The 25,308-nt window shown below is 29.5% G+C and overlaps 2 protein-coding genes and 1 long non-coding RNA gene across 4 annotated transcripts in view; 1 reads left to right on the forward strand and 2 right to left on the reverse strand.

The window, feature by feature from the left end:
• The first annotated feature begins 749 nt into the window (after positions 1-749).
• On the forward strand, positions 750-3,031 carry LOC111632968. The gene is made up of 3 exons (XM_023377483.1): positions 750-1,157; positions 2,268-2,523; positions 2,597-3,031. The coding sequence occupies exons 1-3, from the start codon at positions 750-752 to the stop codon at positions 2,818-2,820; spliced, it is 888 nt and encodes a 295-aa protein (XP_023233251.1). The 3' UTR covers positions 2,821-3,031.
• A 9,701-nt stretch (positions 3,032-12,732) lies between these two features.
• Positions 12,733-15,912, reverse strand: LOC111632982 (protein numb-like). Its single transcript, XM_023377498.1, has 3 exons — positions 15,832-15,912; positions 15,545-15,622; positions 12,733-13,617 (listed from the first exon to the last, which is right to left on the reverse strand). Exons 1-3 carry the CDS (start codon positions 15,856-15,858, stop codon positions 13,468-13,470), a joined length of 255 nt encoding a protein of 84 aa, XP_023233266.1. The 5' UTR covers positions 15,859-15,912; the 3' UTR covers positions 12,733-13,467.
• A 6,314-nt stretch (positions 15,913-22,226) lies between these two features.
• Positions 22,227-25,308, reverse strand: part of LOC111632963 — an 18,773-nt gene continuing 15,691 nt past the window's right edge. For both annotated transcript variants that reach the window (XR_002757972.1, XR_002757971.1), the window contains one exon: positions 22,227-22,369. This is a non-coding gene — a long non-coding RNA (uncharacterized LOC111632963). The remainder of the gene's footprint in view (positions 22,370-25,308) is intronic.

Consider the following 25,308-nt stretch of genomic DNA (forward strand, 5'->3'; position numbering starts at 1 on the left):
AGAAAGTGTACCTATACTTTGGTAACAGGTAAAAAGTGATAACTTATATTATTATTAAAAGAAAAAAAGCTTAAAATGATATTTTTGTAATGGTCTTAAAACATATAAAACTGTTTTCTAATAAAAAATTTAAATAAATTTTGAAAAATCACAAAATTTGTGGTGTTCTTACACTTTTGTAACAGACTGTATATCTGGGAGGTAAGATGGCATTCATGTACCTTGTCATAATACTGTAGAAGTAAAGTTGTTCTTTCCCGGCATCTTCTACCATCGACAGTGTAATATGTCCGTAAATTTCCAGATATACTTTTCCAAGCGACTTTCGGATTTTCATATGCAAACGGATTTACAGCAACTATTTCTCTCAACAGGAGTATATCATGATTACAGGAAAAATGCATTGGAACTTTCCTATTGCAAGGAAACACGATGCTAATTATAGTAAAAAAAATAATTATTTAGTGTTATAACATTCCAAAAATAATTTAAAATAGCTTAATTTGTTTATTTACCTTCGCTCAGGACATTCGTTTTCAAATTCGTTTGCCATTTTTTCAACAAATTTCCCGTGAGTCAATGCACGACATGCATTGAGTCACATGATGTTGTGAACATTCGCCGCAACGATTTTTTCTTGCAGTTAAAACGTAAACCGTGTACTTCTGCTTGCCGTTTAGAAGTAACGTTTGAATGTCGGCCGCAACCTCTCTATTGGCTTGTTATGCTTTGCCTAAATCANAAATTATATGCAACCGGTAAATGCTAGGCCTAGAGTAACAAGTAATCAACCAACAAAACGGATTATTGTAGTAAAGAATAGTGAAAAAGACAAAAAACCTTGTCCTCAGGACATTTCATATGTATCGAATAATGAGTATACTCGACCTGTTGCTATTACACCACCAATTTCATATACAGAACAAACTACTCTCTCTCAGGTACGGCCAGTTGTTTATCTTCAGGAAACGCAAACTGTTCCATATAGGCCTACATTCTTGTCACCGGATCGTGTTTTCACTACATCATCATCAGTTCCTGTTAGTTCTGCTAATCTAGATACATCTTCGATTCCTCTTAATACTGCACAATATTATTTTGTTTCAGAAAGATTTCAGTCTCCACAACCACCAGTTCCTGTTAGTTCTGCTAATCAAGTATATCATTGATTCCTCCTAATACTGCACCATATTATTTTGTTTCAGAAAGAATTCCGTCTCCACAACTAACAAATGGGTATATGGAAAGTATGTGGCAACCTGCAAGAAAGCCTATAACTGTAGTACAGCCACCAGCTACTAAATAAACTGCATACTNTTTTTGTTAAATAAATTGTGTATAAAAGAATTTAATGTCTTCATTAAATATATTTCTTTGGTTCAAGTTTATATCAAATGTAGTTATACAGATTCTGAAATTTGCATAATTTTTGCCATTGTTAAAATGTGTATTGCAAGAAGAATTCATTTTGTATGGATCGGGTAATTCTTTCTCTACATAATCTTATAAAATTATTTTGAAACTGATTATTGATTTTAACATATACTAATTATTTACACCAAATTAAAGCCACAGTTCCACTTGCAGAAAAGTATTACTGAAACATAAGAATTTTGTTACCCTAATATAGTTCCAGAAAATCAAAATTTAAAATGATTATTTTGTGTTGTTGTATTCAAAAATGAAAATTGATAGCCAATAGAAGGTGAGAATGAATGCGACATTGATAGATTAATATGGCAGTTACAACAAAATCACGTAAATTGTAGACTGCTTACAACAGCTTTCTTACATTGAAGATGTTTGTTTTTAGACATTATTATTATTGTTATTTTACTATTGAAAAAATAGATAAAAGGAAAAAATTGAGTCAGATATTATATGGCTAGTGAATAATTTATAAATTTATTACTATTCATCCAGGAATTCCTGAATTAGAACATAAGATGTAAAAATTCCTATGGAATTTCCTAGGAAATTTTAAAATCTTATGTTTTTAATATTATCTAGACAGTATAGCTTATAGCGCATACTATTCATGTCATGTTTTCACTTTAGAGATGAGTTATATGATGGTGTTCTAGCAATCTATGGCAAGGTGTACATCAATATGCATTATCTGCATAAAAATTTCTTGTATGCATATCTCCTTATCTGTACTTAAGTGTGTATAAAGTAAAGACCTGGATAGATGGTTAGAATATTTTAATTTTTATATATAGATACATGAATGCAATTGAGTTTTTTGAATGTGATTTTTAAACTTGTTTAAAACTATTGTAGGTAGTCTTATAGATACACAACGAATGAGTTATACAGAACATGGAAGTAGAAGTACCTACTATGTGAGAATATTACGAGTGACCTATACAAAATGTTCTGAGATAAATGCACTTCCACCTCCTCTTCATTTAAATTGCAAAACTATTATTCCTTATCAAGTAGCTCATGCTGCATTTTCTGAAGAATATGAAGATATGAGAACGGTAAAAGAAAGATTGACGAGATGGGTCGTATTAACAGGTAATATTTGTATACCTTTTTGTAATGTGTCTAAACTTGAAAGTTTTAATAACTAATTAAAGTTTTTATTTAGGGGCTCGTGTATTGAGTGCAGAAACTGCCGCAATGAGATTAAGAACAGGCAAAGAAGCCAGGCATGGAATTGAAACCACTTATACATATAATCGTTCAGAGATCAATGAACATTGGATTTATGTTTTTAGATTATATTTGGATGGTTACTATGCAGATCCACCAGCACATTTGATGCCACAGCCACCAACACCAGTTTACGATGATTGTTGTGTTATTTTGTAAATTAGCTACTTTAAAGTAAGTTAGGAAAAATTAATTTTGTACAAAAGACCTGAGTATATGTAATATTTATATTAAGTTGAAGTTGTTCTGAAAGCTCTGTTTCAATAGATTAAGAAAGTACAGTAGAGCATCAATTATCCGAATCAGTTGGGGACTGGGGTTGTTCGGAAAATTGATTTTCCGATAACCGATTATGTAGGAAAAAAATATATTAACCTATCTCATGTTGAAATTTGTTAAAATCCTGGAACGTCCTTAAGTACCCTCTCATGGTCGTGCCAGTGCTGCCAGCTAAAACACACACATCAACAAAAATAATATTGAAATATTCCAATAATAATATTGGAGTAGCCCAAGACATAGCCAAAGATTGCAGCACTAGCAGAAATTTAAATTTTCTGACTGAAGAGCTTTCGGTTAATTCACGTTTCAGTTGATCGACATTCAGATAATCAATGCTCTACTGTATTAAGCTTTTTAATTTTTCATAGTTTTTTTTTTGTATGTTTGTTACACATAAAATGGAGGAATGCAATAGACTTAATATACTATTACTATTTTTATAAAGATATACCATATTTACTCGTATATAAGACAATCTTGCATATAGGACAAGGAGTGACTTTAAAGATTAAAATAAAGAAAATTAGATTTATTAATATCCAGTGTGGTAGCTGATGAATACGTAGATTTAGTATATGTCTCTTTAATCCGAATTACTAAAAACGGTAGACTTTCTCTCAGCTCTAAGGTTAGGTACTCCTTTATTGCAAGTCACAAATGCATTTCGGATATACAAGGTCTGTTCAAAAAGTATCGGACCTTTGGTCGGTAAAAATAAATTTATTGACTTTGAGGTACAAAACCCTAATCCCCTTCAAAGTAGTCTATCTTGGTAATGTATACACTTCTCCCAGCGTTCCTGCCATTGCTGGAAACACTGCTGGAACGCATCTTTTGGAATGGCCATCAGCCGCTCCGTCGGATTTTGCACGATGTCTTCTCTCGACTAAATTCGGGTTCCTTTTAGCGGCATTTTCAGCTTGGGAAATAGCCAAAGGTCACACGGAGCCATGTGGGGAGAGTACGAAGTGTGACGAACCACAGGAGTGTTATGTTTGGCGACGAAAGCCCGAATCCAATGCGCAGAATGGGCGGATGCGTTATCACGATGAAGTGCCAAGTTTTGATCGACCACAGATCCGGTTGTTTTGCGTCGCACAGCATCGGAAAGACGACGAAGGACTTCCTGGTAGTACTCCTTTGCGATGGTTTGGCCTTGTGGTGCGTACTCACGACACACCACCCCACGAAAGTCGAAAAAACTGTCAACATGACCTTTGACATTGCTGCGGACCTGCCGCGCTTTTTTTGGCTTCGAGGATCGTCCCCGAAAGCCTGCTGAATCTTGCGAGTGGTTTACGCTCGGGTATCGCCAAGGTTTTTGGCAAAATTTGATTGAACAACGTGAGCAGCGATATTACGTCATTTTCCAGCTTAGTGGAATCCGACGAGAGCGCACTACATGACCTCACTCATAGGCCGATTGCCAACGACTGACGCTTCCTGCAGGCGGGAAAAAATTCAGGGCTGTGTATGACTGTTCCCTCCACAACTCCACCGAAGGAGGCCTGTCGTGCATCATTGGTTGACGTGGAAAAAAAAAGGTCCGATACTTTTTGAACAGACCTTGTATATGAGCCCCTCTTCAGTGTAAACGCTACCCATATAAAGCATAAAAAGCAAAAAATTAATTAATTTACAAATTTTTCACGCGCAGATGATTTTTACAGACAATAAATAAATTCTTTTTACATACCTCAGAAGACAGAAGGCTTTTCTAACTGTATGACTCACAATGATATTTTATATAATCCAAAAAAACACAATTGTACAGTACCTGTGTAAGTGTCATTCAATACACATTCATGTGTTTTTTTGGATTATATAAAATATCATTGTGAGAGTCATACAGTTAGAAAAGCCTTCTGTCTTCTGAGGTATGTAAAAAGGATTTATTTATTGTCTGTAAAAATCATCTGCGTGTGAAAAATTTGTAAATTAATTAATTTTTTGCTTTTTATGCTTTATATGGGTAGCATTTACACTGAAGAGGGGCTCATATATCCCCGAAATGCATTTGTGATTTGCAATAAAGGAGTACCTAACCTTAGAGCTGAGAGAAAGTCTACCGTTTTTACTAATTCGGTTTAAAGAGACATATACAGTAGACCCCCCCTATAACGCATAGATACGTTCCACGTTGTAGGAATCCTTAAATACATGAGCCAATCACAGCTCGACTTGTGTGAAGTTTACGGACTACGGCTGTTTGAAAGGTTTTCTTCCATAAAATTAATCAATTCTAGACTAATTTGACTCAACATTTCCAAAACACGTATAATTTTTTGGGAATAATCCGTATAAACTATGCTATAAACAAAAAATTGTAGGATTACTTACCGAGTNCATGCTTCTGTGTAAGCAGACACGTAACGGGGACGGGTACCTTGACGGGAGGTGCGTCAGACTACTGAGCATGTCGGATTAAAAAACGTCGGACTATAGAGGGACAAATGTAATTTATAACAACATTTTAAATTACATTAAAATTGTATACTGGCACAATGAAGTGACTTTTCTTCAACACTAGGCAAGTTTCAATCTTTATTCAGTTAGAACGCTTTGCTATACATTTACGTTTCGGGCATTTGCCCCTCCTCAGCCAACTGAATAGATATAAAATATTATATGGATACAACCGAACACAAATAAAAACTAAAAAAACGTACAAAAAATTTTTTGTGAAACATACCTCACTTCGATACAGACACCAAATATACAGCAGAACACCAGACGACCCATAGGTTTACATAACGTTTCTACCATAAATGCCGTCTTTTTATTTTTACAATAACATAATTTGTTATCTTAATTTTTACCACGCGGGCAAAATAATTGATAAACTTTACAGATTTAAAATCTAAAAATTACAAATTTTAACATTACATAAAGTGGGTACCATTCTTATCCGTTCTTTCAAGCGTATCTCATAAGCCTTTCCTGTCACACCATCAACTAGTTAGACGATTTGCATATATTACGATGTTCCGTGATTTAATGAGCTAACAGGTCAATCAATAAACATTTGTAAGCTTGGAGGAAAATATGAAAACTATTTTTTAATATTGTAAAGCACCATTATCGTTTAAATTTTATCCTGCGTATTTTCCAAACTATCGTCCGTTTATCAAATTTACATATGACATCAATACAGCACTTTTTTTGTACTAAAAAGTTTTTTGAATATTATTTGATTGAAATTAATTAATTATTTTTATACCATTCTATTAATCTAATACATTTTATTTATAATCTTTTCAACCAATTTTCATTAATTTTAACGCTTAGGTTTTTGTTTATACAACCTTGATGTTTATTTCTTGATATTTCCACACTTTCTTTAAATTTTCTGTCATAAATTCGTTTTTCTTTATGTAAAATCTGTATATTTAATTGATCTATATTNAAGGGATTTTTAGAAATTTCCCCGCGGGGGGTGAGGGAGAGAATATAGTTTTCATCGAGTACTTAGGTGTATTAAATTAATAACATTTCAGACATTGTTATAAATATTTTTATCCATTTCGATTTTAAAAATGTTCAAACCGTTTTAAATTCAAATTTGTTATTGCATATTGGTTCTATTATAGAACGATTGTAAACGTTCCAGAAAATTGATCAAATTGAAAATAGTTCGTTTGATTCTCTGCAATTCTCTTCAGCGGTAGGTGTTATATAACAATTACTATGGTTATTGAAATATTGAATGTAAATGGGGTTTGCTTGCAAAACCTTCGCGTACAAAGTCGCGGGTAACAGCTAGTATATATATATATTTCCACAATTAAAACCTAATGGTTTATTTTTAAAATGTATGTATTCCCATGGTTTATTACCTTGCAACAGGAGATAATTAAGTAAAAATTGATAACAAACGTTAATTACTTGCACGTTTTTAAACTTCCTAAAACAATTATTGACTGTATTTATGGGTTACAGCTATATAACATTTGAAATAATTGCTGTTTTTATAGTAAACCCAATTCAGTGTCTTCTGATTTGGTTGTTACATTATCATTTGTATCCATTTTGATGTCAGAATCAGGATTTTGCTACCAACATCTGGTTCAAACTCGTCTCCAATTTAAGTTCTCCTAATTGACTAATGAGCTCTTCACTTACAAACTCAATTGTGACTTTCCTATGTACAATATTAGACTATATAATTTTATTTCTGAGAATGTTTCCATGAACATTGCAATAGAAAGTGCTGTCAGACTACACAATTTAAGAGATAAGAAATTTTACTAAAATTCTATCTTCACTTCAAAGTAGGAAATAACATAGTTTAAAGTACTTAAACTGAGTTGAAAAGCATAGAAACATGTTAATTTTTAATTTATAACAATTGAATTTAATTTAGAAAGGTTTTAAGCCTTAATACTAATCTGAAAACAGCTCATTAGTAATGGAAGTACTTGATTCTATTATATATTTTACTTATTATTTGTACTCTTCATATTAATTGCTTAACTGCAAACTACATAGCCTTCATCAATATTTATATTTACAACTTAAAATGGTAATGATGGTTAAACTTGGAAAGTTGAGGTGCAAATTTTATTTAAAAAGGAGGACTAAAAAAGTGCTCCTAAAAAAGTATAAAACTATCATTTTATTATGCATAAAAGTTACATAGAACACACAAGACTTGAGAAATTGATAGAGAGAATTTGAATCAGTTACTTTTGAAATCTGATCTGTTTCATAATTTACAAACAAAGGCATTGTACTTGCGTGCAATCAACTGTTCTACATTCTCCATTGGTCAGCTGCAGATAGCACAGTGAAAATAAATTTCTCAAGATCAATAGATGTAAGAGGAGCTTATTTGGTTTTCATTAAAAAATCCAAGTTTTGTGATTGAAAAGACTTGAGAATCATATTTGAATGACTGGACTTTTGACAGGAAGTATTAGTTTCTCTAAAGCAAATCCATCTAACCCACCAAAAGTGTTTAAAAATCTCCCGCTGCATCTCAGCAGTGTGCTTTCCTCAAGCTTAGAAACTGAACTGCACAGGAATGAACAATATAGAGTTCCTTTAATGTGGGCTTGTTGTTTCAACAGACTCAGACTTTTCATCCAGTTTATCAAGGAATGCTCTCATAAAAGAGAAATTTTTGACTATCAGGTGTGGATTCAAGTTGCTTGTTTTTATTTCAGAGTGTTTTGGGAATGGCAGAGCAGTTGTGCTGCAAATGTAGATCTATATGAAGAGTGATAATCATTTCTGAAATGAAATCATTGGGCCAAAAATATTCTGTCCTGATTGCTAAATGTATCTCAGATTTGAACATATCAACTGCATGTACTTAGCAAGTTTGGTGCCTGGTCTGTTACAAGTAACCAAATCTTTTCATATTGAATGGCAGTTTCAGAATTTGATACATGCATTATTGAAGACCTGCATTAATATTTACGAATTAAAGAAGAGAAATTCCACAAACTGGCTCCTGTTAATGGACCAATAAGAATGTTCAGCATGTACCTTTTTAGCATATCTTTTGTTTTATTCAAAATAGTAGGAAACAACAGTTTTTTTTATTTCCTGTATTTATTTAAAAAGCTGTTTCATATGCAGCAGGTTGCACATGAAGCAACTTTCCTTTGCATCTTTGGTCAGGAATTGAGAGCATTGTATACATTCTAGAAAGTTTCTGAATGCTGGGTGATTTATTTTAAGAGCAATTCCTAACCATGATAAAGCTGTAGCTAGTTTACATTCTACTTGCTTGCATTGTCCTTTGCAAAAAATTTAATGATGCCAAAATAAAACTCTGTTCCTTCTTCACATTCTTCTATCTTTCCCTGTTGGAAACACGTTTTTCATATTTGATGTGCTGCTTAACCAGTGATGAGAGATGCTTTTAATACAACTCTATCATAGTTCATATCTCAAAATACTATTGCCAGTCATAATTCATTCATCTTTAAACTTATTTACTAACTCCTCTGGAATTTTTAAAAATCAAAATCAAAACTAAAGATATCAATAAACTTTTGTATCACAACCAGTCATAACATCCCTCTCCCACATTAACTATGGAATAATCCTTATTATTTTATATTAGTGATATTTGAAGTCATGAAATAATTATATAATATAATTCTACATCAATAATGACTATTTCAATATAATAAAGTAATTTATTCTAAAGTTGTTTTTCTGTTTCTAAGACCTAAACTAAAAAGTTTATTAATGCAAGATTTTAAAAAAACTATGAAGAAACATTGACTAATACAGTATTAGGACCAATACAGTAAATAATATATATATATACTTACAATTTAATAAAAAAAAAAGTGCAAAACTTTGTTGGAAAGTAGAGATAACAAATGGAAACCGCCTACTACTTATGCTGTTTTTAAAATCACCATTGGTCAAAACTTTTTTTTCTTACCAATCACAGAAAGAAATTTAAAAATTTTAGGAAGGATTAATTTGCAAATTTGCTTATTTGAGATAATGTAATTTTGCTAAATACATATATTAAATGGGTGCAAATCCAAGCATTAGCAATTGTTTAACAGTTGATACTGGAATCAAACTTAAAATTTAAATTAAAAATGAAATTCATTAGCAATTTCAAAAGTACATTAGCAACGTGCCGTTAAATTAATTAACTTTCTAAATTTCAATATTAATTTGAGATATTGGCAATATTGAACATCGATGACAATATTAATCGGTATCCAGTTGTCTGACTTTGATACTGGAAAATATCTTGTCAATAGTTGATTATTCAATAATACCAAACACCACTATTTTACATTAGAAGAGGGTATTTAAACATTTAAATTTAATAGAAAAAATTATTAAATTTTAATTAATAACAGATTTATAAATAGAAAAATGCACAAAACACTCAATTTATTTCTAAGTGCAAAAAAAAGGGAAAAAGTATCAAAAAGCAGTGAAGAAAGGAGATCATCTCTCCAGATAATCATAAACTTAATAAAGAACTATCTTATGATACTTTGAAACAGTGCCTTGTGCAAATAATGAAGTGCTCCCCTTGTCAATTTATCATCATTAATTTTAAAACATTAAGTAATTCATAACTTTTTGAATTTTCTTCTTATTTTCAATATCTAAACATTGTTAAATGAGATCAGTTATCAAAGAGAAACTTTAATTTTAAAATGCATAAAAAAATGACTGAAATGAGATCCTTGTAAAAATGTTTTTACAAGAATCTGATTCAGGAAAGACTTTTTTAATAACAACTTGTATTAATTGTGGGCAGGAAAGATCCTCAAAATAAAGTTGACTCTTCCAATTGTATTCCTGTGGTTGGAAAAGATTTAAGAAGACACAAATCTTTAATGTCTGTTGCTTGTTACAAATGTATAATAGTGAATTGATTTCAATTGTTGATGATGATTCTTCTACTAGCTAAAAGAATCTCCATCAATTCAAATGAATCTCAGTGTAAAGAACGATTAAAGGCAAGTAGATTAGATTACTTCTGATGAGATTGTCTAAACGTTCTTTCAATGTTTCTCAATAAATCCAATGTGCTAACATGTTGAGCTCCAGATAGTAAATGTGTATGCTCAATTTCATTCAAAACTTATAAATAAAATTTATGTTCATCATGTTAAATATTTTTGTGCTTGACTATGCCTATATCAAGTACTGGGGTTGGATGTCACGCCAATAGTTATCTCAATCAAAACTTCTTCCAAAACTTCAGACTATGAGGCGTTAAATATAATTTAAAATATTTTATTCTTACGAGCGCTTTCGACGTAAATATGCACGTTGTCTTCAGGTAATTCAAAATCGAATAGAGAATTCGAACCATACATTTAAATTTAAACATTAACTATGCCTATAACACTATAGTTATGGAAATCAAAATCATGTATAAACACAGTGTGGCACCCATGCCATAAAAATTTTATGGCATGGCTTAATGACATACAAATACAAACACAGTGTTTATACATGATTTTGATTTCCATAAGTAGTGTTATAGGTGTAGTCTAACCATAAAATACCGTATGACAATTCATTTATAATTAGCAATTATGGCATTTATGGAAATTGGTCTACTCGCTCTGCTCATGTGCCAAACTTCCATTCATGCCATAATCGCCTATATTATAAACTAATTGCATAATATAATTCTGCCATAGGAATTCAAACACATTATTTTTCTGTAAACATTGATTATTTTTAAATCATGATCACTTATATCAAGGATGGGCAACCTTTTTCTATGTAGGGGCTGCATTTCAAAACTTTCAAACTGATGCAGGCCACATAAATAGAAAAGAGAAAAAATGCCAGTAAATCACAATTATTTATTCATGTATAATTATAAATTAGCATAAGTATACTTAATTTAGCTTCTTGAACTGATGTGAATGTAATATATCAGAAATATTTGGTTAAGTATCAGTCATTGCTAGTTTTAAATTAGTTTTGAAGGGAGTCTGTGACATGTGTATGTTGGCTGCCAGGCAGTAGCCTGCACCAAGTTGCCCCTTTGCCTGGTCAGGCAGCCCATACTTTTGACGTTTGTTGTCCTCTTTGTCTGTAGCCTGAGTCGTGCACTAGCTGTGACTAGGTTTAGATCTGTATGCACAATGTTATGTTTTGTATAATAATAAAGTTTTAGTTATATACCATATTCACTTGCATATAAGACAAGGTTTTTATTCATTTTTCACTGCTTCAAAAACTTAGGTCGTCCTATATGCGCGAGCAAAAGATTCTTTGCATTTTTGCAATAATTTGTGTGAACCGTGTATTTGCGTTTTTTACTGGATGTTTACCCTCTTGTATTTAATAACACATATTTTATCTGGGTATTGTCAGAAGTAATGATGAATAGCAATAGGGAAAATAAAGCTTTTAAATTGAATTCCAAAATCACATGGGAGCTGGATATAAGTTTTATCCATTTCCACATGGAAATAGATGATTATTTGGAAATTAGAATTTGGAGAAACTCATAAGAGAGTGGATTCGACTGTTAAGACTTGGCAAAAAAGGTTCCTGATTGTCCAGCTTTATGTGAAAAGAATTATGTTGTCGATTTTACAAGATTTTTCCTTGAAGTTTAAAATGCCAGTAATTTTTGCAGGACAATGTGTGAATTTATGTGCATTTGATATTTTACTTGCGATTAAACAAAATAAAATTAGAATTATATTAATAAATCTAATTTTCTTTATTCTACAAATACAAATAATAAAAGATACAAATAATTTGGGTCTATTACAGTCACACCTCGTCCTATATGCAAAGTCGTCTTATATGTAAGTAAATACAATATATTTAACAAGATAGTCGTTTACTCTACAGATATAACAGTCTGTTAGCCAGTTTCTTGTTTTAATTTTTACTAAATTCATTGCAGAAAAACTATTCACGTACATAAGTTGCAGAAAATAATGTTTGAATTTTTGCTGCATACTTCCTTAAGCTAAGAAATTGATATATTTATTCATATTTTATGCAACATGGGCTGCAGGTTATACATCCCTGACTTATATAATGTAAAAAGTTTGTGTATAGTATAGAATATAGCAAAATTTTTAAAAAGTTTTCTCGATTGCTCTTCTTTACTTATGAACAACAATTCCATTTAACAGAATAAAATAATATAAACATAATTTATAGAATTTCATTAACTAAAGAAATATGTTTGCATTTGTCAATTCATTGTCAGCTATACAATGGAGTTAGAAAGAAAAATAGTTTAATAATCTAAACATATCATACAGAGTAACTAAAATGCTTTTGAATGGATATAAGAAAAGATAAACTTCATTTGAAACTAAATTTTAAATTGCTAATCCTATTATTTATTGTAATGATTTTTAATTGAACATTTGTACTTAAAAAGTCTGCCAACTTTATAGATTGTTTAAGTTCACACATAAAACACATTGAAAAAGTCTCAACAAGTCAAAAAATATTTAATATGTTAATATTTTTAAAAGAGATTCATCCAGAGATTTGAGCTAAACCCATACTGGAACAACAACAGGAATGAACCTGCATCATTAAATCAATATTATGACCATACAAATAATTTGGGTCTATACAGAATCATATTGATTTAATCAACAAATTAATCCTTGGAACTTTGTTAATAATGTAGAATCTGCATCATTTTTACTGAATTGGAACTGAAACTGAATCAGTGAGATAAGAATTTGTTAAAAGCAGAACCAAATCAGTTATTTTGATCCAATTTGAATTAGTTCATCAAAATGCTTTTAAAGTGATGAGATTAACTATTAATATGGAACTAAAGATGTAAAGAATATCATATGTTGATTTGAAATTTGGCCAAACTACTGTCAATTATAAGGCAGGTCCAACCTGTAGTTATCATTACAAAATGCATAATTTATGATAAATCACCTAATCCAGGAATACTTTGCAAGCAGCAAGTGACTATTACTTTTTGTATAGGATTAGTCAAGATTTAATTTTTCTGTTTACATTATTTATAATTATATCAAACAGCAACCACAATACTTAGAAATAAGAGAAGCTTTATTAACTTACTGAATCTTTCAAAGCTAAAAATCCATGACACATCCACCTACGTGTTGTTCCATCTCTACATATATATGAAAATCCCCTTTCGTGATTTCGATCAGGTGCACAAAATGAAACTTTTTCAATAGTTTGATCAACAATTAATCCCTATAAAAAATAATATTTATTAATTATAATTTTGATTAAAATTATTAAATGTAAAATATAACAATACTAATAAAATTGTGCTGAACTTAATTTTTAAATCTATATCAAGTTTGGCAAGTAATAACAATTTATTATTTTCATCTAAATTTTTATACAAAATATATTGTATTTTTAAAAATATTATATACTTAGTGAATTGAAAAATTAATGATTCAAAACTAATTTTAAAATTGTTACTTCTTTATTACATTAATAAACTGCTGTTAACTAATGAAATATATAAAGTAAAGCATGATATATTATTAAAAACGATAAAATACAATTAAATAAAAATTTTATATTGAAAAAACTTCTGCCAGAGTTTCAATTTATAGTATTTCATTTATTGATAATGTCTAAATAAAACAAAAATCAAATTATGTCTTTACTAAGATAAGAAATTACTGTGTCATTTCTTTATTATGTAAGTTATATATATTTAAATTTCATAACATAGTAATAAACATTTATTACAGTTGACCCCTATAACGCGGGTTCATATAATGCAGATTTGTATAGTGCGGCGAAAAAATTACGACCATATTCGTATAAAGACACTAAAAGATACTCGTAAAATGCGATAAAACATCATCACCGACTCATGTCACAACAGGATTGGTTGAATCTGGAGCAATAATGGACGAGCAAACTATTTACATGCTATGGAGAGTTTAGGCGGGTAAGTTGAGTTTACTATCGTCTGTACAGTATATAAATTAGGTACTGTAAGTCTAATACAGTACTGTAATTTTATACATTTCTTGTGAAAAAAACATTTCTTATTCAACAACCATAAAAATTATTTCTATTAATGATGTCTCCAAAGTTCAACGAATTTTTTCACAGAAAAATAACTTATCAAAAAATGCGCCCAACGTTCGATGCACTGCTCCGCGACGAAAATAAGCTTAAGCAATGGTGTTGTCGAACGGTGCACACTTGGTAAGTAATCCTACAATTTTTTGTTTATAGCATAGTTTATATGGATTATTCACAAAAATTATACATGTTTTGGAAATGTTGAGTCAAATTAGTCTAGAATTGATTAATTTTATGGAAGAAAACCTTTCAAACGGCCGTAGTCCGTAAACTGCACACGTGCCGGGCTGTAATTGGCTCATGTATTTAAGGATTCCTACAATGTGAAATTCTTATAAAGTGGAACGCATCTACCACATTATAGGGGGTCGACTGTATTTCAATATCAAATAGTTTCTCCACTACATGATATTTTAATAATCTTACAATTTGATTCTCTTTGTAGTTTCAGTGTTTATTTATCAGTTGCATAGTCATATAAACAAACAATACATTATGATAATTCTATTATAAAATATAAATTATTATATTCACTAAATTATCTATATTTAGTGTATAAAATCAAATTAACATGTCTGTCTGGCCACATATTATGCAAGAACAACTAAATTAATTTATATGAAATTTTACACATATATTCAAAATAGCCCTGATCTTAGACTTTTTATAATATGATATTTAAAATCAACTTTTTGATTAAAAAAAAATCAAGTTTCTACAACATGAAAGGAGACTTAATAATTTTATAAATAATGATGAAAAATTTGATCTATACATTACAAATAATAAAATAAAAATTTGATTATCAACTAGATAAATGAGGATCAGCAAATAAACTTGATTGTAAACTATTCAATGTTTTGAGTAAAATAAAATTTATAGTGAACACTGAAAATATAATTTATTATAACAATATTTTATAACTTTATAATTATAGATCATTAGGTTGTTTTAAAATCAATTAATTTGTTCTATCTAAGTGTAACAAATACATTTTCCATAATTTAATATCAATTACTTTATGAGAATATTCTATATATAAATCAATTAATATAGATTATAAATTTACCTTGGTTTCATCATCAACTACACGTAAACCATCACCAGTAACATATAAAGTGCCTTTAATAGGTCGTCTTCTTGAATTCTAAAAAAGAAAAATATTGAAAACTAAATTTATTTAATAACTTGATAAACAAATAAAATAATCCTAATAAAAAGTATAAAAATATGCATTAAATAAATAAAAATTGCACATTTTATATTTGAATTATGCCTTATTCTGATACCTATTTTATGGGTTATTCATTTCAATTTATTTAAATAAATAATTATTGAAATAATAATATATATTACTTTATTGTAAATTTGCACATTTTTCATCAAGAGTATTCTATATAACTAACTAATCGTCTACAGCATTACTGAAACAAATAATAAATAAAATAAATAATTCAGTCTGATGAAACAAGAAACAATTTTAAATATTTACATGATATATAATCTAACAATAAAATATTCTTAATATAAAAATGTAAAAGCTTATTACAATGTGATCCTAATATATAAGCAGGAATGCAGAATATGATCTGATCATATAAACACAATTTGGAGGAAATTAAAGCATTCCCAGGGAAATTTGCAGTAGAAACATATTATGGCAATAGTCACCAAAGTTACAATAAAATGAAATAGCACCTCAGCTAAGCCTATAAACATTAATTGGAGAAATTCCCCAAAAAGTTGGTAAGGTCTGTTTTAAAACTGAAAATGAAATGTTTAATATCTAAATACCTGGTTAAAAATAAATTAAATAAAGTGTGTAAAGGTGTCAATGTAGGACATACTTAGGGTTGCCAGACATGCTTTTATTTCAAAGGCTAATGCTTTATTTTAGTTAATCTGCCCTTGTTTTTTATTGAAATAAGAAAGGATACAATTTGTTCTTTATTTTCATTTTTCAATGCCCATATTTCATAATTACAGTAGACGATTATATATATATANTGACCTTTGGAGGCTTAATAAGTCCCGAGTCCGTAGACTGGTATAAAAAATTAAAAAAGGTAAACAGGTTAACAAAGAAAATATAATTTTATTTTTATATAAATATATACTTCACCCCAAATGCATTTCGCCTGTCAAGGCCTCTTCAGTAGGGTTTCTGATGACTAGAGTGTACAATAGGAACAGCAGAAGGTATCTCAGACGACACATTTTTTTCCGTCGTAGACACAGAAGAAGACACATCTTTCTCACTGATACCATCGCGTTTACAATCTTTAAGAAACACAAACTCTTCCCAGCATTCCGCTGGTATCACCCCATTATTCAAATTCATTACATTACTTTGCATAATTATCGCGAAATGTTCTTTAAATTTTCTCTTAACTATATTTTTCTCTTTTATGTATTATTTTTACATTATTAATATCTAGTTGACAATTGTTCACGTAACAATGCAAAAATACCGGGGATGTATTAATTTTATTTCCTACTGCTGCCAAGTGTTCCGACATCCTCACTTTAAGTTTCCGCCTCGTTTCTCCAACGTAATAATGCGGTACTCCACACGTACATTGAAGCCTATAAACCACTCCTTCTTCTTCCAAAAAAATCTTTCTTTCTGTAAGGTTCAGTTCTAAAGGATAATCAATTATTTGATTATCCTTTAGAATCGGAATACAGAGAGTGGCAAGAAAATCTAGTAGTAAATCTAACTGAAAAGAGTATTCCAGATGATTATATGAGATTTTTGTCATATGGTGTGGATTTATGTGGTAAATTCATACCATATGTGTCATATGGTATGAATTTACCATACTTTGATAAATCATTGGATACTATAGCGGACATTGAATTGGCAATATCTAAAAGTGGACTTAATAAAAACAAAAAAGAAGAAATGAGAATAAAGATCGCTGAAGATCTAAAGAAGTTTAAAACAAAACAAGGATACATGATGGATCAAAAGGCTAAAAAGTATATGTAAAATAAAAATAAAGCTCAGACTTGGTTCCTTACACCCTCTCTATCTCCCCACCACTTGACCTTTCACTGCCAAGATTTAATAGTATCAATGCCCCTCACATACAAGTCATTACACAAATTTTGTTTCTTAATCTTTACCCTATCCTGAGATATTAAGCAAAATAGATGCCAACACACAAGCATGGACATAGATCCATGAAATTCTTTTTGTCTTTTTTTTTACTTTTTTGGATTCAGGAAGTCTCAAAATGTAGAGATATGCAAAGAAGGGGGTAAAATTTGACACAGTTCCAATACTTTTTTCCTTGTTATGCATACACTACAGCTGGAAAAATAAAAGCTGGCAAGTGCTCTTGCTTGACTTTCCTGACAAATGAACAGGAGGTTAAGGAATCCATTATAATTTTCAATTATACTATGATATAAAATATAAACAATAACAAAATCATATAAGTAGTAGTTTCTCTAATTAAAAAAATATCTAAGTAAAAAAAACATNTATTTACCTAAAAAGTAGCCTATATTACCAGCATTTAAAAATGTATGCGTTCGGAAATAATTTCCAATTCCGTCTCTTCCAGGTCGAAAGGGAAGAGGTGTATATAAATGAAGGCCACTTGCCCAATATGTTTCTGCTCCTAATGCATCTTCTAAATAAATATAAAATATGAAAAAAAATCATATTTACCTAAAAAGTAGCCTATATTACCAGCATTTAAAAATGTATGCATTCGAAAATAATTTCCAATTCCGTCTCTTCCAGGTCAAAAGGGAAGAGGTGTATATAAATGAAGGCCACTTGCCCAATATGTTTCTGCTCCCAATGCATCTTCTAAATAAATAATAATATCATTTTATTATAAAAGTTATTAAAATATGAATAATTATTAATTAAAATAAACTATTATAAGCTAATAACAATAACATTTATCAAAAATAACAGATTATTTTCTTAAATCTAGATTACTAAGCTTGCTCTGCTCTTACACACCTACTAACCACTCATGATTTGTTTTTAAGTAAAGAATAATATTTGTTTCAATACTATCTTTATTTTCTAGACATGTAACTGATATCAAACCAATACTGGTCTGATACTGATATATTGACTTATGCTGCAGAGCTCTAGTAGTTGCAAATCTGGATGAAGCCAAATTAATGACAAGTATTCAACAAATAGCACCTACAAGTTCTAGAAATTTTGGAGACATTTAAGGGCACTTTAAAAAAAAAAAAAGCCTAAATTACAAAGATTGTGAATCCTTATCATTGGATAAAAAATCTTCAAATACCGGATTAAAATACGAAAATAATTCCTCATCAAACCCTTTAACCGGTATTAAACAAGAGTAAACGTTTGCAAGTAATTTTACTCTTGTTTAATACCAGTTAAAGGGTTTGATGAGGAATTATTTCCTTATCATTGGCTTTGCAATCATCTTATGATAACCTGCAGAAGAGAACTCAACAGGCTGGCACTACTGCATGGGCAAACTGGCCCAGAGCAGCAAATTTTCATAAATTTATACAACATTTTCATGCATATTATTTTAAAATATTTTTAAAATTTTTATTTATATTACATGGTGCAAATTGAATACTGATTGACAGAGCAAGGTCTGGAACTTCTAATTAGTATGGCATTTCAAAACAAAATTTTATCATTTTATGTAGGGGGATAAGGGGTGTCAAATGCATGTCTTGCCCCAGGCGGCATAAACTTTAGTGCTGGCTCTGAACAGGAGTTCCACTACATATATTATTTAAAGGCACTAGTATAAATCCTATGAAACAATAGGCATTATTTCACAACTTTTAAATATTGAAAATATATGGTTACGTAGTCTGTTCCATCTTGTAGATTTTTATATAAAAAACATCATTGAACCAGTTAACATCCAATTTAGAATGATGGAAGTTTGAATTCATGGTAAACTTGGTGCAGGTTTATGAAGTGAGCCAAGAAATGTTTGTCAGACAAGTAAAACAGTGCTGGAAGTGTTCAAGGTGTTTTATTGGGGAGTTTCTTATTTTTTTCAAAAGTGACTATTGAAAGAAAAAGAGAAAACAAGGCATTGGTTTATAAAATGAACAGATTCCAACATGCTTATATATTGCTATCAGTAAGATATCAGAAACATTTTTATTTTCGACAGGTTACAATACATTGGTTATTCAGTGTTAGAAGCAGCTTAATGTTCATTGAAAATTATCCTAATTATTTTTCTTTGTCACAAGTAACGCAACAACATGCATGATATTCTGTGCAGAATACTTGTTTTCAGTATTGCAATGAAGGGCTTTATTTATTATTATTAAAAGAGAAACAAAAAAAAAAATCAAAGAAAATAGTAAAATACAATAATAATATTCACTGATAAATTAAAAAAAATATTACTTTCTAATTTTCATAAAAATTATTTATATATTTCCCTTAGATACAAAGATAATTATGAATTACTTTCTTATTAATGATGAATATATCACTCATAAAACCGACACAAGCATATAACAAGAAAAAAAAATTTATGAATGCTTTTGTCATAAAACGTAAGAAAAGATATATTTCTTAAATTTTATTCATCTATCAAAAAAAGTAATGTTGAGAAAGCTTTTGACAATGTAGAGTGGAATACATTGTTCAAAGTTCTTAAGAACTGAAAAAAATAACTGTAGAGACTATATGATAATATACTAGCCATAGAAAAATCAAACAGCTCTTCAAAATTATTGAAAAAAGTTAGGCAGAGATGTGATTTATCACCAATACTCTTCAACATATATAGCAAGGAAATGAGGCAATTTACAGAATCAAACCATACTTGTCTTGAAGTGAATGGCAAACTCTTTATTACAATCTGCTTTGCAGATGACATAGCTCTCACAACAGAACCTACAATATTCTCTAAAAAACATAAATGAACTTTTAATGGAAAACACAACAAGAAAAAAGACAAAATAATGAAGTATACATGAGATGATAAACAAAAAGCTGACATTAGGTTGAAAGGTAAAAGAACTCCTCAAATAAAGTGTTTAGCTACCTTGCAGTACAGTATTATAACATTTGACAAAAAATGAGGAAAAGATGTAGCAGCTAGAAATTCCTATGCTTCTGAGACATAAACACTCAAGAAGGCCCAAAGGAAAAAAATCAAAGTATTCAAAATGTGATGCTGTAGGAAGATTGTAGCAAGTACTGTGAACAGAAAATCTATGTGATGCTGGATATTGCAAGTTGAAAACATCTTGGAATGGTAATGTATAGAACAAAGACATTCTAAAGATGGTAGAAAGAAAAATCCAATTTGCTAAATACAATAGAAACAGAGAGGAAATAGCATGATAGATCATCTACTCCATTCTGATGGATATACAACTTTCTTGGAGGATCAAATGGAAGGAAAATCTGTAAAAAGCAGGATGAGAATAAAACTTTTGGACAATATAAAAAATGAAAACCTGATGACATATTAAGCAGCCTTGGAAAAAAACCACTGATAAACAATCATGATACTGTCAACCCTGAGACTGGGGGAATGGAGAGAGAGATCAAGAAAAGTGTTATCGAAGAACATAAATAGATAATTAAAAAATATCATATAGATTAAGATGAAATAGAACTACAAGCAGAATCACAGAAATTAAGTAGTAATAATATTCGTTCTATAATTTTATTTAAATTTAAAAAAATATTGATGAAATTTAGCAAATCTTAACAGAAAAATGAAGAAAATCAACAAATTAGTAATAAAAGTTAACATGAAACTTTTTCAAAAATAATACTTAAAAATATTTTTGTTTAATGATTTTACAAATAAGAATAAATATCTAACAACAAACACAATATGCAATTTTTTAATACTTGGAATGCCCCTGAAATAGAAGTATTTCAATAAAATATTTGAGATAATGTAATTTTGCTAAATACATATATATTAAAAACTTGAAGATAATCTTATCAAAAGAGTTTAAAAGAAAATTAATATTGTTCCTTATTTTTGATAAATAATATTGATTAAAATTAGAAATTATTACATTTCTTTACAGTGTTTTTCATATAATAGTTTTTGTTTTTGCTGTCGTTAAACTGACTAAATTTAATGTGTTTTGTCTTGTTTTACACTGATGGCAAGAGAAATGCATTAGCATGTTTTTAATTGAAAGTTTTTACTTCTATTTTTGCTAATTATTGAACTCTGCTTCTATTAATATTACTGTAAAATGAACAGATGAAATAACACATTTTCCGTCATTAAAAACGATTCATTGATTTCATAAAATTAGCAAAACTAGGAATTTTGAATTTAAGTAAATATTATTTTAGATATTTACTCCATTCTTTCTAAGTATATTATTTAACTTTTAAATATATTTTTTTTGTTTGTTTATTACTAATACGTATATCTCAATATTCAGAAAAGTGTTATAATCATATTTGCTTATTTGTTTTTATTTTAAATTGGAAACCAAATTTATTTTTGGTTATTACCATAAATTAGATCATTTCTTATTCTTACAGATGCAATGAAGAAACAAAATTTTAGAAACCAATAATATAAATGAAACTTAATTCAATGATGATAATTCAGTTTTGTTTAAAAAATTGTAATTTAGTTAATAATCAGAAAAGTTGTTATCCAGAAACTTCCAGGTTATAAAGATTAATTCATGAAATTCAATAAAATCATTTTGAAAATTAAGGATTGTTCTACCATAATTTATTTATATATAAAATATGAAAAAAAATCATATTTACCTAAAAAGTAGCCTATATTACCAGCATTTAAAAATGTATGCATTCGAAAATAATTTCCAATTCCGTCTCTTCCAGGTCAAAAGGGAAGAGGTGTATATAAATGAAGGCCACTTGCCCAATATGTTTCTGCTCCCAATGCATCTTCTAAATAAATAATAATATCATTTTATTATAAAAGTTATTAAAATATGAATAATTATTAATTAAAATAAACTATTATAAGCTAATAACAATAACATTTATCAAAAATAACAGATTATTTTCTTAAATCTAGATTACTAAGCTTGCTCTGCTCTTACACACCTACTAACCACTCATGATTTGTTTTTAAGTAAAGAATAATATTTGTTTCAATACTATCTTTATTTTCTAGACATGTAACTGATATCAAACCAATACTGGTCTGATACTGATATATTGACTTATGCTGCAGAGCTCTAGTAGTTGCAAATCTGGATGAAGCCAAATTAATGACAAGTATTCAACAAATAGCACCTACAAGTTCTAGAAATTTTGGAGACATTTAAGGGCACTTTAAAAAAAAAAAAAGCCTAAATTACAAAGATTGTGAATCCTTATCATTGGATAAAAAATCTTCAAATACCGGATTAAAATACGAAAATAATTCCTCATCAAACCCTTTAACCGGTATTAAACAAGAGTAAACGTTTGCAAGTAATTTTACTCTTGTTTAATACCAGTTAAAGGGTTTGATGAGGAATTATTTCCTTATCATTGGCTTTGCAATCATCTTATGATAACCTGCAGAAGAGAACTCAACAGGCTGGCACTACTGCATGGGCAAACTGGCCCAGAGCAGCAAATTTTCATAAATTTATACAACATTTTCATGCATATTATTTTAAAATATTTTTAAAATTTTTATTTATATTACATGGTGCAAATTGAATACTGATTGACAGAGCAAGGTCTGGAACTTCTAATTAGTATGGCATTTCAAAACAAAATTTTATCATTTTATGTAGGGGGATAAGGGGTGTCAAATGCATGTCTTGCCCCAGGCGGCATAAACTTTAGTGCTGGCTCTGAACAGGAGTTCCACTACATATATTATTTAAAGGCACTAGTATAAATCCTATGAAACAATAGGCATTATTTCACAACTTTTAAATATTGAAAATATATGGTTACGTAGTCTGTTCCATCTTGTAGATTTTTATATAAAAAACATCATTGAACCAGTTAACATCCAATTTAGAATGATGGAAGTTTGAATTCATGGTAAACTTGGTGCAGGTTTATGAAGTGAGCCAAGAAATGTTTGTCAGACAAGTAAAACAGTGCTGGAAGTGTTCAAGGTGTTTTATTGGGGAGTTTCTTATTTTTTTCAAAAGTGACTATTGAAAGAAAAAGAGAAAACAAGGCATTGGTTTATAAAATGAACAGATTCCAACATGCTTATATATTGCTATCAGTAAGATATCAGAAACATTTTTATTTTCGACAGGTTACAATACATTGGTTATTCAGTGTTAGAAGCAGCTTAATGTTCATTGAAAATTATCCTAATTATTTTTCTTTGTCACAAGTAACGCAACAACATGCATGATATTCTGTGCAGAATACTTGTTTTCAGTATTGCAATGAAGGGCTTTATTTATTATTATTAAAAGAGAAACAAAAAAAAAATCAAAGAAAATAGTAAAATACAATAATAATATTCACTGATAAATTAAAAAAAATATTACTTTCTAATTTTCATAAAAATTATTTATATATTTCCCTTAGATACAAAGATAATTATGAATTACTTTCTTATTAATGATGAATATATCACTCATAAAACCGACACAAGCATATAACAAGAAAAAAAAATTTATGAATGCTTTTGTCATAAAACGTAAGAAAAGATATATTTCTTAAATTTTATTCATCTATCAAAAAAAGTAATGTTGAGAAAGCTTTTGACAATGTAGAGTGGAATACATTGTTCAAAGTTCTTAAGAACTGAAAAAAATAACTGTAGAGACTATATGATAATATACTAGCCATAGAAAAATCAAACAGCTCTTCAAAATTATTGAAAAAAGTTAGGCAGAGATGTGATTTATCACCAATACTCTTCAACATATATAGCAAGGAAATGAGGCAATTTACAGAATCAAACCATACTTGTCTTGAAGTGAATGGCAAACTCTTTATTACAATCTGCTTTGCAGATGACATAGCTCTCACAACAGAACCTACAATATTCTCTAAAAAACATAAATGAACTTTTAATGGAAAACACAACAAGAAAAAAGACAAAATAATGAAGTATACATGAGATGATAAACAAAAAGCTGACATTAGGTTGAAAGGTAAAAGAACTCCTCAAATAAAGTGTTTAGCTACCTTGCAGTACAGTATTATAACATTTGACAAAAAATGAGGAAAAGATGTAGCAGCTAGAAATTCCTATGCTTCTGAGACATAAACACTCAAGAAGGCCCAAAGGAAAAAAATCAAAGTATTCAAAATGTGATGCTGTAGGAAGATTGTAGCAAGTACTGTGAACAGAAAATCTATGTGATGCTGGATATTGCAAGTTGAAAACATCTTGGAATGGTAATGTATAGAACAAAGACATTCTAAAGATGGTAGAAAGAAAAATCCAATTTGCTAAATACAATAGAAACAGAGAGGAAATAGCATGATAGATCATCTACTCCATTCTGATGGATATACAACTTTCTTGGAGGATCAAATGGAAGGAAAATCTGTAAAAAGCAGGATGAGAATAAAACTTTTGGACAATATAAAAAAATGAAAACCTGATGACATATTAAGCAGCCTTGGAAAAAAACCACTGATAAACAATCATGATACTGCCACCCTGAGATTGGTGAAATGGAGAGAGAGATCAAGAAAAGTGTTATCAAAGAACATAACAGACAATTAAAAAAATCATATAGATTAAGATGAAATAGAATCACAGAAATTAAGTAGTAATAATATTCGTTCTATAATTTTATTTAAATTTAAAAAAATATTGATAAAATTTAGCAAATCTTAACAGAAAAATGAAGAAAATCAACAAATTAGTAATAAAAGTTAACAGGATATAGTAGTTTTCTATTATT

The sequence above is a fragment of the Centruroides sculpturatus genome, unplaced genomic scaffold (genome assembly GCF_000671375.1).
Source record: "Centruroides sculpturatus isolate CEXI.00-Female unplaced genomic scaffold, Cexi_2.0 scaffold814, whole genome shotgun sequence".
Lineage (NCBI taxonomy): Eukaryota > Metazoa > Arthropoda > Arachnida > Scorpiones > Buthidae > Centruroides > Centruroides sculpturatus.